This window comes from Petromyzon marinus, chromosome 59 (assembly GCF_048934315.1).
Source record: "Petromyzon marinus isolate PM22_M1 ecotype Great Lakes invasive population chromosome 59, UKy_Petmar_22M1.pri1.0, whole genome shotgun sequence".
NCBI lineage: Eukaryota > Metazoa > Chordata > Hyperoartia > Petromyzontiformes > Petromyzontidae > Petromyzon > Petromyzon marinus.
This window is the reverse complement of record NC_133725.1, coordinates 6,013,983-6,029,140: the sequence shown is the minus strand read 5'-3', so window position 1 is coordinate 6,029,140 and position 15,158 is coordinate 6,013,983. Positions and strand designations below refer to the sequence as shown.

At 53.7% G+C, this 15,158-nt stretch overlaps 1 protein-coding gene across 1 annotated transcript in view; it reads right to left on the bottom strand.

The window, feature by feature from the left end:
• LOC116955350 (uncharacterized) overlaps nt 1-15,158 on the bottom strand; it is a 51,882-nt gene that overhangs the window by 27,009 nt on the left and 9,715 nt on the right. Inside the window, exons 7-20 of the mRNA XM_076052942.1 lie at nt 14,805-15,099; nt 13,347-13,927; nt 12,448-12,742; nt 10,991-11,331; nt 10,245-10,512; nt 9,122-9,456; nt 7,867-8,095; nt 6,146-6,303; nt 5,298-5,465; nt 4,661-4,892; nt 3,125-3,453; nt 2,669-2,912; nt 1,631-1,947; nt 761-974 (exon numbers count right to left, since the gene is read on the bottom strand). Of these exons, the coding sequence (XP_075909057.1) occupies nt 761-974; nt 1,631-1,947; nt 2,669-2,912; nt 3,125-3,453; nt 4,661-4,892; nt 5,298-5,465; nt 6,146-6,303; nt 7,867-8,095; nt 9,122-9,456; nt 10,245-10,512; nt 10,991-11,331; nt 12,448-12,742; nt 13,347-13,927; nt 14,805-15,099 (4,006 nt within the window). The remainder of the gene's footprint in view (nt 1-760; nt 975-1,630; nt 1,948-2,668; nt 2,913-3,124; nt 3,454-4,660; nt 4,893-5,297; nt 5,466-6,145; nt 6,304-7,866; nt 8,096-9,121; nt 9,457-10,244; nt 10,513-10,990; nt 11,332-12,447; nt 12,743-13,346; nt 13,928-14,804; nt 15,100-15,158) is intronic.

Below are 15,158 nucleotides of genomic sequence, written 5' to 3'. Positions count from 1 at the left end.
GAGGAGCTTCTTCGCTGAGCATTAGGTCGTGGGGGCGTGTCACAATCCAGCCAATTGGACGAGGGTGGCGCCCTACCTTCCTGTGAGCTCTCGATTCGCAGATGCAACGCGCGTACTCATTGGCTGAGCGGACCCATGACTCACACTGCCGTTGCGAGGCTCTCGGCGCCCTCGCGCAAGGTTCAACAAGAGCTAACGTCCGCCAAGTAACACCACCACGGCAGAGCACTTTGGCCCAATCAATGCACCCTGGCTGTCTTCTAGGTCGTTCTGAGCACACAGTCAACACGTCCCAGCCTTAGCTTGATCAGAGCTTAGTGTCAAGTAAGATGAGGTTCGTTTGTATTTTGAAGCCTTTTTCAGCTCCCAGTACGGAACAGCTTCCCCACCCCTGATGGACACTGCCACGGTGGCTAGATGTTAGCTACCTCGCTTGGTATAGAGGAAGTTGTGGGTTCGACTCTGATGCCTTTATATTTGGAGTTTGCATGTTCTCCCCGTGATGCACGTGGATTTTGCTCTGGGTCCTAGAGTATTTGGCTGCAATACATTTGCACGTGATAAGCCACTTCGTTGAGCTATCATTTTTGATAGCCAGGTCGCTTCTGAAAAATAGCTATAAACCTCGGTGGGCCTCACCTGGTTAAACAAACATCGTTCAGTTTCGCTTCGGAATGGTTGCAAGCGATGCAAGGTACTTTGAGTTGCAAAAGCGTAGCCCCCCTCAATGAATACAAATCATCATCTTTCAACCACGTACCCGTGAAGAAGAGACCGCTGATGATATTGTAAAAGCTTTTGAGGATGGTGCCGGATTCCGTGAACTTGAACCAGTGAGACGAGGTGCTGACGACGGCGTCGAGCTGGGACGACGTGTGGCCCACACCCGTCACCGTGATCCCACGCTCTCGCAGCAGTTGCACCGCCCCCGTCACGTCGTCGTCCGACTTCCCCCCGGAAATGATGAAGATGCTCTGCACGGCACCGATTCCGACACGCCAACATCAGACCTGCTGTACATTTCCACGTGATGATAAGTCACTTGGTTGAGCTGAAATGTGTGATGGCCAGGTCGTTTTCTTAAAAAAAATAACTATACAGCTCAGTGGGCCTTACCTGGTAAAATAAAAATTGCTTAGTTTAGGCCGCTCATTGTTTCTCGTAGGGTTACCATCGTTGTTTGTTTTTCTCAGCATCGTACTCTCCGCGAGGCGTAGCGTTTCCCTTTGTCATTCGCGAGGGGTAGGTTCTGGAGACACTAGTGAATCACAAATTTCACGGACAATGATATTGACCTATTTTCATATTTTACCAGGTAAGGCCCACTAAGCTATTTACTCGTTTTCAGAAGCAACGTGGCCACAATTTATAGCTCAGCGAAGTGGCTTTTTCACATGGAAAATTATAGCGACCGAATACTCTAAACGCTGTTGATTCCAAATGTCGAGGGAAAAATCAGAGGACCCGGAGAAAAACCATGCAACCATGGGAAGAACATGCAAACTCCAATAATATAGGCGTCAGGGTCGGGAACGAACCCACGACCTCTTGTATAGCAGGTGAGGTAGTTAACATCTCTCCACCGTGGTGTGTAGTATAGGCGCGTGGTGCATACCACCAATGCACACACCTGGGAGAGCTTGGTGGTGGTGGTTTCCTTGTAGATGTTGCTAAGGACGTAGGTGAGCGATGCACCCAGGTTCCGTGGCCCCGAGACCTTCTCGATGTTGCTGATGGTGTGCGTGAGGCTGTCGGCGTCATTCTGATTGCCCAAGGGTACCTCGAGGCGGCCCGCACCGCCGAACTGGTAGACGGCCACCCGCAGAGAGCCCCCTATGTAGTAGTAATTTGTGATGATCCGTTCCACAAACTTCTTGATCAAGTGGAACGTCTGCTGCTCCACACTTGTCGAGCCATCAATCAGGAACACGAGGTCGCCGGAGACCACTGCCAGGGCGGGGTGAGACACACGTTAATCGGGGGTTACTTTTCAGTTGCATTCAGGGCACAGCTGTGACAATCTTGTGTGATCTGTATTGAACACGGATGCACTGCAGGTGTGAACTATGACACAGGTGTGTGCAGGCATACACTGTGACAACAGGTGTGCTATAGACATGGACTATGACATAGGTGTGCACAGGCATGGACTGTGATACAGGTGTGCTGTTGGTGTGGTCTATGACCCAGGAGTACTGTAGGTGTGGTGTCTAACACAGGCACGGTACTTCCGCCCTGGTTATTTGAAGGACAAACTAATTATTTTGGCACGCAGTAGGCTATGCTTAAAAGCGATGGCACGTGTAAACATTCATCCTTGCTGCTGTCTGTACTATATGAATCTCAGCTTATAGCCCTGAATTACTGGTAGTTCGTAATGGGAACATTTTTCCGCCGGAGACCAAATATAAGTTGTTGTACTAGATTGAAACTAATTTCTTTACAACTGCTTTTTGTGTTTAGTTTGTTGTCCTTCCTCCGCACGTCCTATTAGCACGGTTGGCTACGTACGGTGCGAAAGAAGTTCAACATACACACATTATATATTCGACATCATCGAGGCCCCTTCCGGCAGCAGCGGAGTCTGAAAGCAACTTGCGAGTGCCGCCCATTTTTCTTGCACGCAAAGGGTTAGAATCCGGGCCTCTCGGGCGGGCGGGGGTCTCACCGGGCCGGAAGATGTACTTGACGAGGCTGGTAACGACGACTTTGCTGAGCCCCGTGTAGTCCGACACCGTGAAGGAGTGCAGAGCGTACGGGAACGACGCCACGCCCTGGATCAGGGCCTGGTCCACGCCGGATCCCACGCCCACCACGAAGAGGCGCACGCCGCTCGCCTGGAGCTGTGCCGCGGCCTTGGCCGCGTTGTCGGCCGACGCGCCGCCCGTCAGCAGGATCCCCACCTGGGCAGGCTGCACGCGGACAGGTCGCGAGGTCACCGTGTGTGTGTGTGGGCCAATTGTATGCGTGTATGTTGATGTACGTCTGTTTGCTGAACTTATTTCGCACCACCGCACGCAGCCAACCGTGCCAATCGGAGCACGAAAGCACAAAGCCCGAAAGCGGGCGACGGGAAAGGGCCCCTCCCTGACGGCCGGAGGACCCCTACAGGACCAGGACGCACCTGCAGGCCGGCGTCGGATGCCTGCGAGAAGTAGGTCGTGTAGCCCAAGGAGAGCGCCGCGCCCACGTTCCTGGCCCCGCCCACCGCCTTGAGCTGCGAGACGGCAGCGACGAGGGCGCTCCTCTCGGAGTGCGAGTTGAACTGGAAGGCCGCGACGGGCGCGCCGCCCACCTGCACGACCGCCACGCGCACCGTGTAGCGCCCCACCTGCAGGTAGGAGAGCACCTGCACGAGGAACGCCTTGAGGGACACGAAGCCGGCCGCGCCCAGCGTGGCCGAGCTGTCCAGGTAGAAGACGATGTCGGCGTACTGGGCGCCGCGCGTCACACCTGTCGGTAGAGCGAGGTGGATGGGGGGTTGGTGGTGGAGGTTAGGACAGGGAAGGGTACGCTGAGCACGTGGTAGGGGGGGACGACATCTCGTCTGGTGGAGCTGCTGCGCTTCCCATCCAGTGCTCTCATTCTGTTCTGCCCTCGTGTATGTACAGTATGCACGCACGTTGAACTTCGTTCGCGCCGTACGTAGCCGACCGTGCTAATCGGAGGTGCAACGGCGATGTGGTCCGCTGCTGGCCACGACAAGAGGGCTTCAGCAGAGAGAGAGTTCGTGTCGTGTCATAATAATAGGGGTTTACCCTTTATGGCAATAAAGCAGCTGGTGTTAAGATGTACAAACACCAAAGAGAAAACTTTTGCAAGGAATCATTTACTGCATTAACCGCACGTACTTGCGGTGAACATGCAAACAAACACGCTCTGATAACGTAGTTTCAAAGACAATACAGACCGTATTGGTTACCCCGTGCCCTTATAGATCTCAACATTCATCCTACAAAGTCCCATCACAAGGGAGAAACACAAACAAATAGACAAAAAAACATGTTGTTGCCCGTATTGAAACGGCTGTACGCCGTATGGACCTGAGAACTAAATTTCCCCGTACAAGAACACGTGGGTGAACCGTACGGGTTGACACGGTATGGATTGGTGCCAGAAAGATGTGGCAACTACTTGAGCATACTGACACAAGACGGAGAGTAAAGTGGAAACGAATGACGAAACGTGCAGAGGAAAACCTACAGGGCTATCTGCCCCATGGATCGTGATGACGACAATGATATAGGCGATCATCGATTAGCCAGCGGCTTCAGTGGGAAGGGGGGTGCCGAATATGAAAAAACGCCAGCTAATCACTACGTCGTTATTTAAAAACATGTTATGCACATTCTTGATGTTTTGTGTCTGTTTTTTTGTGTTTTAAAATTGTTTACTATACAAAAATAAATGACCTTCTGTAAAAAGTTACTGTTCTTACTCTACCCTACTTACCACTCCAATCTTGAAGACTCTGCATGGGGTGATGTACGCACTACGCTCTTGTTTCAACAACCATGAGTTTGACGATTGCCGGACTGGGCTACAGCCTTTGGAGAGACGTTGCCGGTTTCGCCGGATCGACCCGGGACCGCCGGACAATGCTTGGAAGCAGCCGGATAATCGCCCGGCCGGATAATCGATGATCAACTGCAGTTCTCACCTGCATAGAGCGAGGTGTGGAGGATCCTGCCCAGTGCGAGCGGCAGCACCTGCGCTCCGCCCGACAGCTTGTAGTAGTGCAGGTTGAAGGGCGTGCTAACGAGGCCGCCCAGCTGAGCCAGTGCCAGCCCGCCAAGGTCCAGCGCCAGGACCCGCACGCCGGACGCCTTGAGCGCGTACAGCGCCTGGGACGGCTCGTCTGTGGAGGGGCCCGCCACGAACAGCACCACCACCTGCGCACGGGAGGTCGTCGCGGTCATCGAGGTGAGAGAGAGAGAGGGAGAGGCGCTCCGGTAAGAATTGTGGGGGGCTCCGTGCGCGTGAGCCGATGGGCCCGCGGGTAATTACTCGGTGTTCACACGGGAGCGTCAAGGACGTCGAAGGTGACCCTTTTTGTTTTCTTTGTTGTTGCAGCTTGCTGACCCCGTGCCCCTACTGGACAGCTGCGGAAAAGAGCTCCATAGCTCATCGGATTCCTCCTCCAGTCCAAATAATTCTGAAACGTGTCCTGACCTGTGGTTGAATCAAATATTGGGGTGGGGGGGGGGGCTACCTGATCGATCGGCCGCACCCCCTGAATCGATAACGTCGTGACTACGCCCACCGGCTGCCGGTGTGGCGCGACCGGTTGCGCTCACCTGGTTCACGCCGGCAGCACCGCGCCCGCCCTTGGCTGCCGACAGCACCGTGCCGCCCACGAAGCTCACCGCCTTGCCCAGGTTGCGTCCACCGGCGCCCGACAGCTGCTGCACGGACTGCAGCTTGGCGAGCACCGCAGCCACCTCCGTGCCCTGGTCCAGGTAGAGCTGCACGGGGGCGCGCGGTGGAGCGGGGGAACACAAACGCACCGGTGCTGGGCTTCCCCTAGGTCGGCTCGTGCTCATAATGAGTACCCTGGTGCGGTGTGTGAACATCGCCACTGGGGAGACAAAGGCGGCCGGGCGCGGTGCTGGCCACTCACCTCCCTTCGTGTGCCGTGTCGGCTTTGGTAGGTGCTCACTGACAGCACTTGTGCCAACAGTCTGTTAAGGCTATATGGGGGATCTTTGTCTTTGTGCATGCGGTAGTGCAGCAGTACGAACCCAGCAACACGAATTCGTGTCCCGCTCATGGCTAACACCAGTGACGATTATTTGAACCGATCCTGGGCCTCTCCTAGGTCGACTCAGCCTCAAATGAGCGCCTTGTGTGGTGTGTAAACATCGCCACTGGGGAGACAAAGGCGGCCAGGCGTGGTGCTGGCCACCCACCCCCTCGTGTGCCGTGCCAGCCTTTATAGGTGCTCGCTAACAGCACTTGCCCCTAGAGTCATTGCTGCTGGAGCCATGCGCTTTAAAATCATCTAGATTAAAAACACATTCTCTTCAGAGCGAATTTTTGCGCGAAGTCTGTTGTCCTTCCCCCGCACCATCCGATCAGCCCGGTTGGCTGCGTGCGGTGGCGCAAAAGAAGTTCAACACACACGCGCACACACACGCACACACACCTCGACGGTGACATCGCCAGCGAACTGGACAAACGCGACGCGCAGGACACCCCCGCCGCCCTGCACGTAGAGGAGCAGGTGGGACACGAAGGCCCTGACGGCCCCCCACGCAGCGCCCAGAGAGCCGTCCACCATGAACACCAAGTCCAGGGATATCGCTGTGGGGTCGGGGGGGGGGGGAGGAAGACGAGGGGAAGATGTAGGACAACGGGAGGACGTGGGAGTGAAGAATGGCGATGAGTGACTTGGAGAGACACAACAGCGCATCTGTGAATGTTGAACTTATTTTAGCACCGCACGTAGCCAACCGCGCTAATTGGAGGTGTGCGTGAAGGACGACACTTTAAACACAGAAAGCAGTTCTCAAGAAAGAAAATAGCAGGAGGCTGCCCTGGTGGAAAAGATGGACGGTCTTCCCTCGTTACACGTCCACTCAGTATACAGAATGCCCCTCGTGAACGCAACTTGTCAATTCGGGAACGAAATTACGGCATTTTGAATCTCTTGAATGAGAGAAAAAAAAATTGCATGCGCTTTCGGGGAGTGGGGAGAGAAAAAAATGAATCGAACGATTGGAACGGCCTATCGTTTGTCCGAGCGTGCATTTCGTGCCTCTCCCCGTGGTTTTGCGCGTGGGAAACGCTTTCAACGCCACGCTGGGGTTTCCCGAGTTATTGCGGCCAAAGCTCGGCCTCGTTTTGCTTCCGTCCCCTCGTGCCGATCACGCCCGGCTACCTCCGATTAGCATGGTCGGCTACGTAGGGAACGAAGGAATTTACACATAGCGCACTGCACTGTGCAGGGGTTCACCCTTTGTCCGAACGTTTTCTTCAGTGAAAGTGGCCCCAGAGGCCACCGCAATGTCACAGCGGCGATCGCCGTGGTGTCCCGTAAGAAGGGTACCGTGTCAACGCATCACGGTTCGCCCCGTATTGTTGTGCAGGGAAAGTGAGTTTTCAGGTCCATACGGCGTACAGCCGTTTCAATGCGGGCGGACCTGGGTAGTGGTGTTAATAAGAAAGTGACTACGGATTTGCAAAACGACGTTAATAGGGGGGCGACGTATACCGGGGCATTGCCGCGCTATGAATGATTTATCGTAAGGTTTTCGATTTTCCATTAAGCTTGTGTTTCAAAAAGGTTTGGATGCATTTTCAAGTGTCATTTTACGACAACTCAGAGCCAAAACATGTTCCATAGGAACGCTACTCCAGTTCTATATTGAACACTGATGAGAAAACAGGCTTCGACGTACGGAATTAATTAACTTTGCGGGCAAATTTTCACGAACGTATCTGTTCCGCATATCGAGGCACGCCCGCATCTTCACCCGCGGCCCCAAGGCTCCGTTCCCACGTTGGCGTGTTGTTAACTACCTCGCCTGGTATACAGCGAGTCGTGGGTTAAATCTCCATGCTGACGCCTGCTCTATATTTGGAGTTTGCGTGTTCTTCCCATGGCCGTGTGGATTCCCCCCCCCCCCCCCCAACTCCCCAAATTTAGAATCCAGGTGCATTTAGAGTATTTGTCTGTTATAAATGTCCACATGATGATGATATAAATGTCCACACGATGACGATAATCCACTGCCTCGGGCCATCTATCATCCGTGATGGCCAGGCCGCTTCCGAAAAGGAGCTACGTAGCTCAGTTGGCACCTTCCCGTAAAAAAATAACAACGGAAAATAGTCACGAACAAAAAAAAGAAGAAGTCACCTCACCTGGCCTTACGATGACGGAGGTGACCTGGCCGGCGATGCCCAACAGCTGCGCGTAGCCGCCCACGGCGTAGAGGTGCAGGCCGATGGGGTCACTGGGCAGGCGCTGCAGGTCCAGCAGCTGGAAGGCGCCGATGCCGATGACGAAGGAGCGCACCCCATGGGCTCGCAACAGGCCACGGTAGTGGGCCACGGCGTCAGACGAGGCGCCGCCCGTGATGATGACCAGCACCTGCGGGTGGTGTGGGAGCGGCGGAGGGAATGGTCAGCGGACAGCGGCAGCACCAGGGGTCAGCGACGGCGTCTGGAGCTGGAGCTGGAGCAGCAGCAGCAGAAGAAGCATTATCGCCAACAGGAGCAGCAGCGACACGACATTTGACACAATGTGTCAGCACGCTTCAAGCACGCTGGGCAGTGCAGGTTGGAGTGGGTGCCCCGGGTGTCGTGGTTTCGACGTTTTTTTTTTATTGGCCACGATAGTCTCCTTACTTGACTTTGGTGATGGCAGCGTTACCACCACTGCAGCCGTGATATGTGCGTAATGTTGAACTTAGTGTATGTGTGTGCGTAATGTTGAACTTAGTGTATGTGTGTGCGTATGTTGAACTTATTGTTTGTGTATGCGTATGTTGAACTTATTGCAAACGAAAACCGCCATCATCACCGCCAACCACAGAACCCCCCCTGTCAATCACGGACCCCCCCCTCTCCCCTGTCAATCACGGACCCCCCTCCCCTGTCAATCACGGACCCCCCTCCCCTGTCAATCACGGACCCCCCCATCAATCACGGACCCCCCTCCCCTGTCAATCACGGACTCCCTCCCCCCTTTCAATCACGGACTCCCCCTCCCCTTTCAATCACGGACCCCCCCCCATCAATCACGGACCCCCCCCTCCCCTGTCAATCACGGACCCCCCCCTCCCCTGTCAATCACGGACTCCCCCTCCCCTGTCAATCACGGACTCCCCCTCCCCCGTCAATTATGGACTCCCCCTCCCCTGTCAATCACGGACTCCCCCTCCCCTTTCAATCACGGGCTCCCCCTCCCCTGTCAATCACGGACCCCCCTCCCCTGTCAATCACGGACACCCCCACTGTCAATCACGGACCCCTCTCCCCTGTCAATCACGGACTCCCCCTCCCCTTTCAATCACGGGCTCCCCCTCCCCTGTCAATCACGGACTCCCCCTCCCCCGTCAATCACGGACCCCCACCCCTCCCCACCCTCCCCACCACATCCCGCACGCTGCCTCACCTGCGGCACTCCCTCCCCGGCCCTGCCGCCCTCTGCCTGCGAGAAGGCGGTGGCGAGCGCGAACTGCACGGTGGCGCCGATGGCCCTGCCGCCGCCGTGCGCGGAGACCTTCCCCACGGCGGCGACCACCTCCTGCCGGCTGGAGAACTGCCCCAGCTTGAACTCGGACCCTTGCTTGCCGCTCAGCTGCACCAGCCCCACGCGGACCTGCGCCGCCCCGACGCTGAGGCCCTGCACGATCTGCGCGACGAAGCCCTTCATGAGCGTGAAGTCGGCGGCCGCGACGCCGGCCGAGCCGTCGATGGCGAAGATCACGTCCAGCTTGGCGAATGGACCTGGCGGTGGAGATAGCGACGGCGGTGATGAAGAGGTTTTTTTTGTTTTGGTTTTGTTTAAAACAAGAGCCCGGTACAAAGCGGCAAGCGACGGGGGAGGGAGAAGGAGGGGGTGCAGATGAACACCGTAGCAGGCTTTCGAGACCAATATGATCCAGAACAGAGCGGGTTTTTTTCGGGTTAGATCGTGTAAATATTTAAATGTGTCGTTATAGATTTGAAGTTATCGTGACTGCAAGGATCCATACTCTTTGGTTATTTCGGTAAAATCACGTAGGTGAAAAATTAAATGAAATAAAAATAGAAATGGAAACTAAATAAATGAAAGTAAATTAAATCACGACGTTTCGATCGCGACACAAGCAATCATCATCAGGTGTGAAAATGACAGCTATAAAATTAGTCTTGCAATCGAAACGTCGTGATGAAATGTACTTTTATTGATTTATAAAAAATATTTGATATCTTATTTTATTTTAACCTACGTGACTTTACCGAAATAACCAAAAAGTATATAAATGTTGTGTCGTTTAAATCCGCCACCACCCGACACAGCCAACCAGTATGGTGTTGTGTCACGTAAACAGAACGTGGCCAATTCGTCACCAGCACAGCACTAACCGGCTGTGTGTTGGAGATCCAAGCCAAGTGCGACGTTTCGCTAGTTTCTAATCGCCGGCGAAGCGTCGTACTCAGATTGTTCAACGTTGTGGCTTAGGGGATAGGGAGGGTGGTGGTGGTTGATGATGACGACGACGAGAGCCGGCGGGCACAGCGCGGTCACCCACCGGGCGGTGGCGTCGGCGCCGGGGTCTGGGCCTCCTGCACGACGGTGCAGACGGTGGAGGTGAGCGTCGTGATGATGGAGTCGAGGCCGGCGAAGTTGGTGGCGTGGAACATGTGCTTGTCGACGGGCGGAGACGCCATGAGGGCCAGCTCTTTGCGGTCCGCCTTGCCCACGCCCACGGAGAAGAGGACGATGCCGCTCGACTTCACCTCGTCCGAGGGGTCCTTCACCTTGTCGTTGGCCTCGCCGTCCGTCACCAGCACCAAGATCTGAGCGGGGGGCGGGGCGGGGGGGGGTGGGGAGATACGGCAGCATCGGAATCATCAATCGTTATCATTATCCCATAACGATCGTAATTATTGTCATCATCATGTATGATAATCGACAACAACATTATCATCTAACACAGCATCATCATGACATCAATCATTGGGAGGGAGATATACGGCAGTATTGGCATAATCAATCGTTATCATTATCCTATACCGGTCTTAATTATTCTCATCGTCATCATATTATCTGATCATCATCCTGAGAAAGCTCCGACCACGTGCAGAAAAACGTCGGACCTCTTGCCAAACGACGTTCTTTATGCGCTAAAAGCACACCAGAGCGCTACGAATGGCACTTGTGGCAGAGACAAATAAGATTTTGTGGCATCGTGGCTTTGTGACGTTGCGGGTGAATGTGGATTTGCGAGCCTTTTGTCTTGGATCCCTTCACACCCGTCCTCTGCGCGAGGCTCACCTTGCCGACTCCGGGGCGTCCCTGCCTCTTGAAGAGCTGCAGAGTGTGCCGTAGCGCCGCTCCGGTGAACGTGAATCCGCGCATGTATTTGGTGCCCTGGATGGCGGCCTTGAGCTTCTTCTTGTCCGCGTACTGCCCCATGTCGAACTCCTTCTTGATCCTGGGGCTCCTCATGTTCCCACTGTACTGCACCATGCCCACACGGACCTTGTCTTTGCCGATGTCCAGCTTGTCCACCAGCTTGGCGAGGAACCTGAGCACCAGATGAAAGTTGCGGCGCCCCACGCTGCTGGAGCCGTCCACCAGCAGGTACAGGTCGGCCGTCTGCTTGTCACTGCACTCTGTGAGTGCCAGAGTGGGGCCAGCAAGGGTCAGGGCAGTGGCCAATCTGGCATCTCTTCCCGAGACACGTGTGAGGCGCTTTAATAAACAATCGCACGTGGCTCTATCGAAGGTGGGGGGGGGGGAATAGCGTAGGACGTGCTGTCAATAAAACTAGAGGTGTTAAGATGTTCAAATACTTTTGAAAAGGCATCAAGTCTGCGTTAACCACAAATACTTTTGAAAAGGCATCAAGTCTGCGTTAACCACACGTGCTTGTGGCAAAACATGCAAACAGACATGGCTCTGATAATATATGCTGTTGTGCGAGTTGCAGTGAGCCCCGGTCTGTGGTTGTATCCCTGTTTTTTTTCATCATCATTAGTATGAGATCGTTTCATTGTTTATCGGGACCATCTCGAGTGCAATCATCTTCACACTACCCCAAAAACCAGTCAGTTTAGGGAAAACAGCAGACAATGCTCTCCGTGACGAAGTTCCTGACGAGATTATAATAATAATTGACATTTCTTTGTAAGGCGCCTTTCACCAATGTCTCAAGGCGCCTTGTAAGAATGAGGACGAGGAAAGGCCAAGAGAGAGAAGCAAAATCTTAACAGAATAAAATTCCACACAATTCCCCCTATGCCCCAACCCCCCACCCACCTTTCTCTCTATTTAAGGCCTCGACACAGAGACGTTGTCTTTCTGTGTGCCTATGTCTGTGTCTCGCTCTGTTTGTCTCTGTGTGAGTCTCTCTCTCTGCTTGTGTGCCTGTCTGTGTGTCTCCGTGTCTGCGTTTTGTCTCTCTCAAATGTAGCAATCTTTGGAAGAACGTAATCAACCAGGTGGGGTGTTGACTCTTGTGTTGGCCGACTCTCTGTGTTGTATTGCATTATATTTCCAAGTTTACTAGGTTTGTTTTCTCATTCATTTGTACCTCATGATGGTTGCTTGTGTTGCAATCGAAACGTCGTGTTCTATTATCATTTAATTAAATTTCTTTCTACGCCACTTTCACCCAAAGAACCAAAGAGTAATTCCTGCAGGTCACGAAAGCTTCGAATTTAGTTCGAATAAACTGCCTTGAGAAAGTGCGTCTCAATGCCAGACGGCGCTGCACAGACCACCCGCACCTTTACTCGGCAAGGTGACGGCCTGGGTCGCCGCAGTCACCGGCGCCGGGGTCTGGGCCTCCTGCACGACGGTGCAGACGGTGGAGGTGAGCGTCGTGATGATGGAGTCGAGGCCGGCGAAGTTGGTGGCGTGGAACATGTGCTTGTCGACGGGCGGAGACGCCATGAGGGCCAGCTCTTTGCGGTCCGCCTTGCCCACGCCCACGGAGAAGAGGACGATGCCGCTCGACTTCACCTCGTCCGAGGGGTCCTTCACCTTGTCGTTGGCCTCGCCGTCCGTCACCAGCACCAAGATCTGAGCGGGGTGGGGGGGGGGGAGATACGGCAGCATCGGCATAATCAATCGTTATCATTATCCCATACCGATCGTAATTGTCATCATCATGTATGATCATCGACAACAACATTATCATCTAACACAGCATCATCATTACATCAATCATTGGTAGGGAGATATACGGCAGTATTGGCATAATCAATCGTTATCATCATCCCATACCGATCGTAATTATTGTCATCATCATGTATGATCATCGACAACAACATTATCATCTAACACAGCATCATCATTACATCAATCATTGGTAGGGAGATATACGGCAGTATTGGCATAATCAATCGTTATCATTATCCCATACCGGTCTTAATTATTGTCATCGTCTTCATATCATCTGATCATCATCCTGAGAAAGCTCTGACCACGTGCAGAAAAACGTCGGACCTCTTGCCAAACGACGTTCTTTATGCGCTAAAAGCACACCAGATTGCTACGAATGGCACTTGTGGCAGAGACAAAGAAGATTTTGTGGCATCGTGGCTTTGTGACGTTAAGGGTGAATGTGGATTTGCGAGCCTTTTGTCTTGGATCCCTTCACACCCGTCCTCTGCGCGAGGCTCACCTTGCCGACTCCGGGGCGTCCCTGCCTCTTGAAGAGCTGCAGAGTGTGCCTTAGCGCCGCTCCGGTGAACGTGAATCCGCGCATGTATTTGGTGCGCAGGATGGCGGCCTTGAGCTTCTTCTTGTCCGCGTACTGCCCCATGTTGAACTCCTTCTTGATCCTGGGGCTCCTCATGTTCCCGCTGTACTGCACCATGCCCACGCGGACCTTGTCTTTGCCGATGTCCAGCTTGTCCACCAGCTTGGCGAGGAACCTGAGCACCAGATGAAAGTTGCGGCGCCCCACGCTGCTGGAGCCGTCCACCAGCAGGTACAGGTCGGCTGTCTGCTTGTCGCTGCACTCTGTGAGTGCCAGAGTGGGGCCAGCAAGGGTCAGGGCGGTGGCCAACCTGGCATCTCTTCCCGAGACACGTGTGAGGCGCTTTAATAAACAATCGCACGTGGCTCTATCGAAGGTGGGGGGGAATAGCGTAGGACGTGCTGTCAATAAAACTAGAGGTGTTAAGATGTTCAAATACTTTTGAAAAGGCATCAAGTCTGCGTTAACCACAAATACTTTTGAAAAGGCATCAAGTCTGCGTTAACCACACGTGCTTGTGGCAAAACATGCAAACAGACATGGCTCTGATAATATATGCTGTGGTGCGAGTTGCAGTGAGCCCCGGTCTGTGGTTGTATCCCCGTTTTTTTTTCATCATCATTAGTATGAGATCGTTTCATTGTTTATCGGGACCATCTCGAGTGCAATCATCTTCACACTACCCCAAAAACCAGTCAGTTTAGGGAAAACAGCAGACAATGCTCTCCGTGACGAAGTTCCTGACGAGATTATAATAATAATTGACATTTCTTTGTAAGGCGCCTTTCACCAATGTCTCAAGGCGCCATGTAAGAATAAGGACGAGGAAAGGCCAAGAGAGAGAGAGAAGCAAAATCTTGACAGAATAAAATTCCACACAACTCCCCCTATGCCCCAACCCCCCACCCCCCTTTCTCTCTATTTAAGGCCTCGACACAGAGACGTTGTCTTTCTGTGTGCCTATGTGTGTGTCTCGCTCTGTTTGTCTCTGTGTGAGTCTCTCTCTCTGCTTGTGTGCCTGTCTGTGTGTCTCCGTGTCTGTGTTTTGTCTCTCTCAAATGTAGCAATCTTTGGCAGAACGTAATCAACCAGGTGGGGTGTTGACTCTTGTGTTGGCCGACTCTCTGTGTTGTATTGCATTATATTTCCAAGTTTACTAGGTTTGTTTTCTCATTCATTTGTACCTCATGATGGTTGCTTGTGTTGCAATCGAAACGTCGTGTTCTATTATCATTTAATTAAATTTCTTTCTACGCCACTTTCACCCAAAGAACCAAAGAGTAATTCCTGCAGGTCACGAAAGCTTCGAATTTAGTTCGAATAAACTGCCTTGAGAAAGTGCGTCTCAATGCCAGACGGCGCTGCACAGACCACCCGCACCTTTACTCGGCAAGGTGACGGCCTGGGTCGCCGCAGTCACCGGCGCCGGGGTCTGGGCCTCCTGCACGACGGTGCAGACGGTGGAGGTGAGCGTCGTGATGATGGAGTCGAGGCCGGCGAAGTTGGTGGCGTGGAACATGTGCTTGTCGACGGGCGGAGACGCCATGAGGGCCAGCTCTTTGCGGTCCGCCTTGCCCACGCCCACGGAGAAGAGGACGATGCCGCTCGACTTCACCTCGTCCGAGGGGTCCTTCACCTTGTCGTTGGCCTCGCCGTCCGTCACCAGCACCAAGATCTGAGCGGGGTGGGGGGGGGGGGGAGATACGGCAGCATCGGCATAATCAATCGTTATCA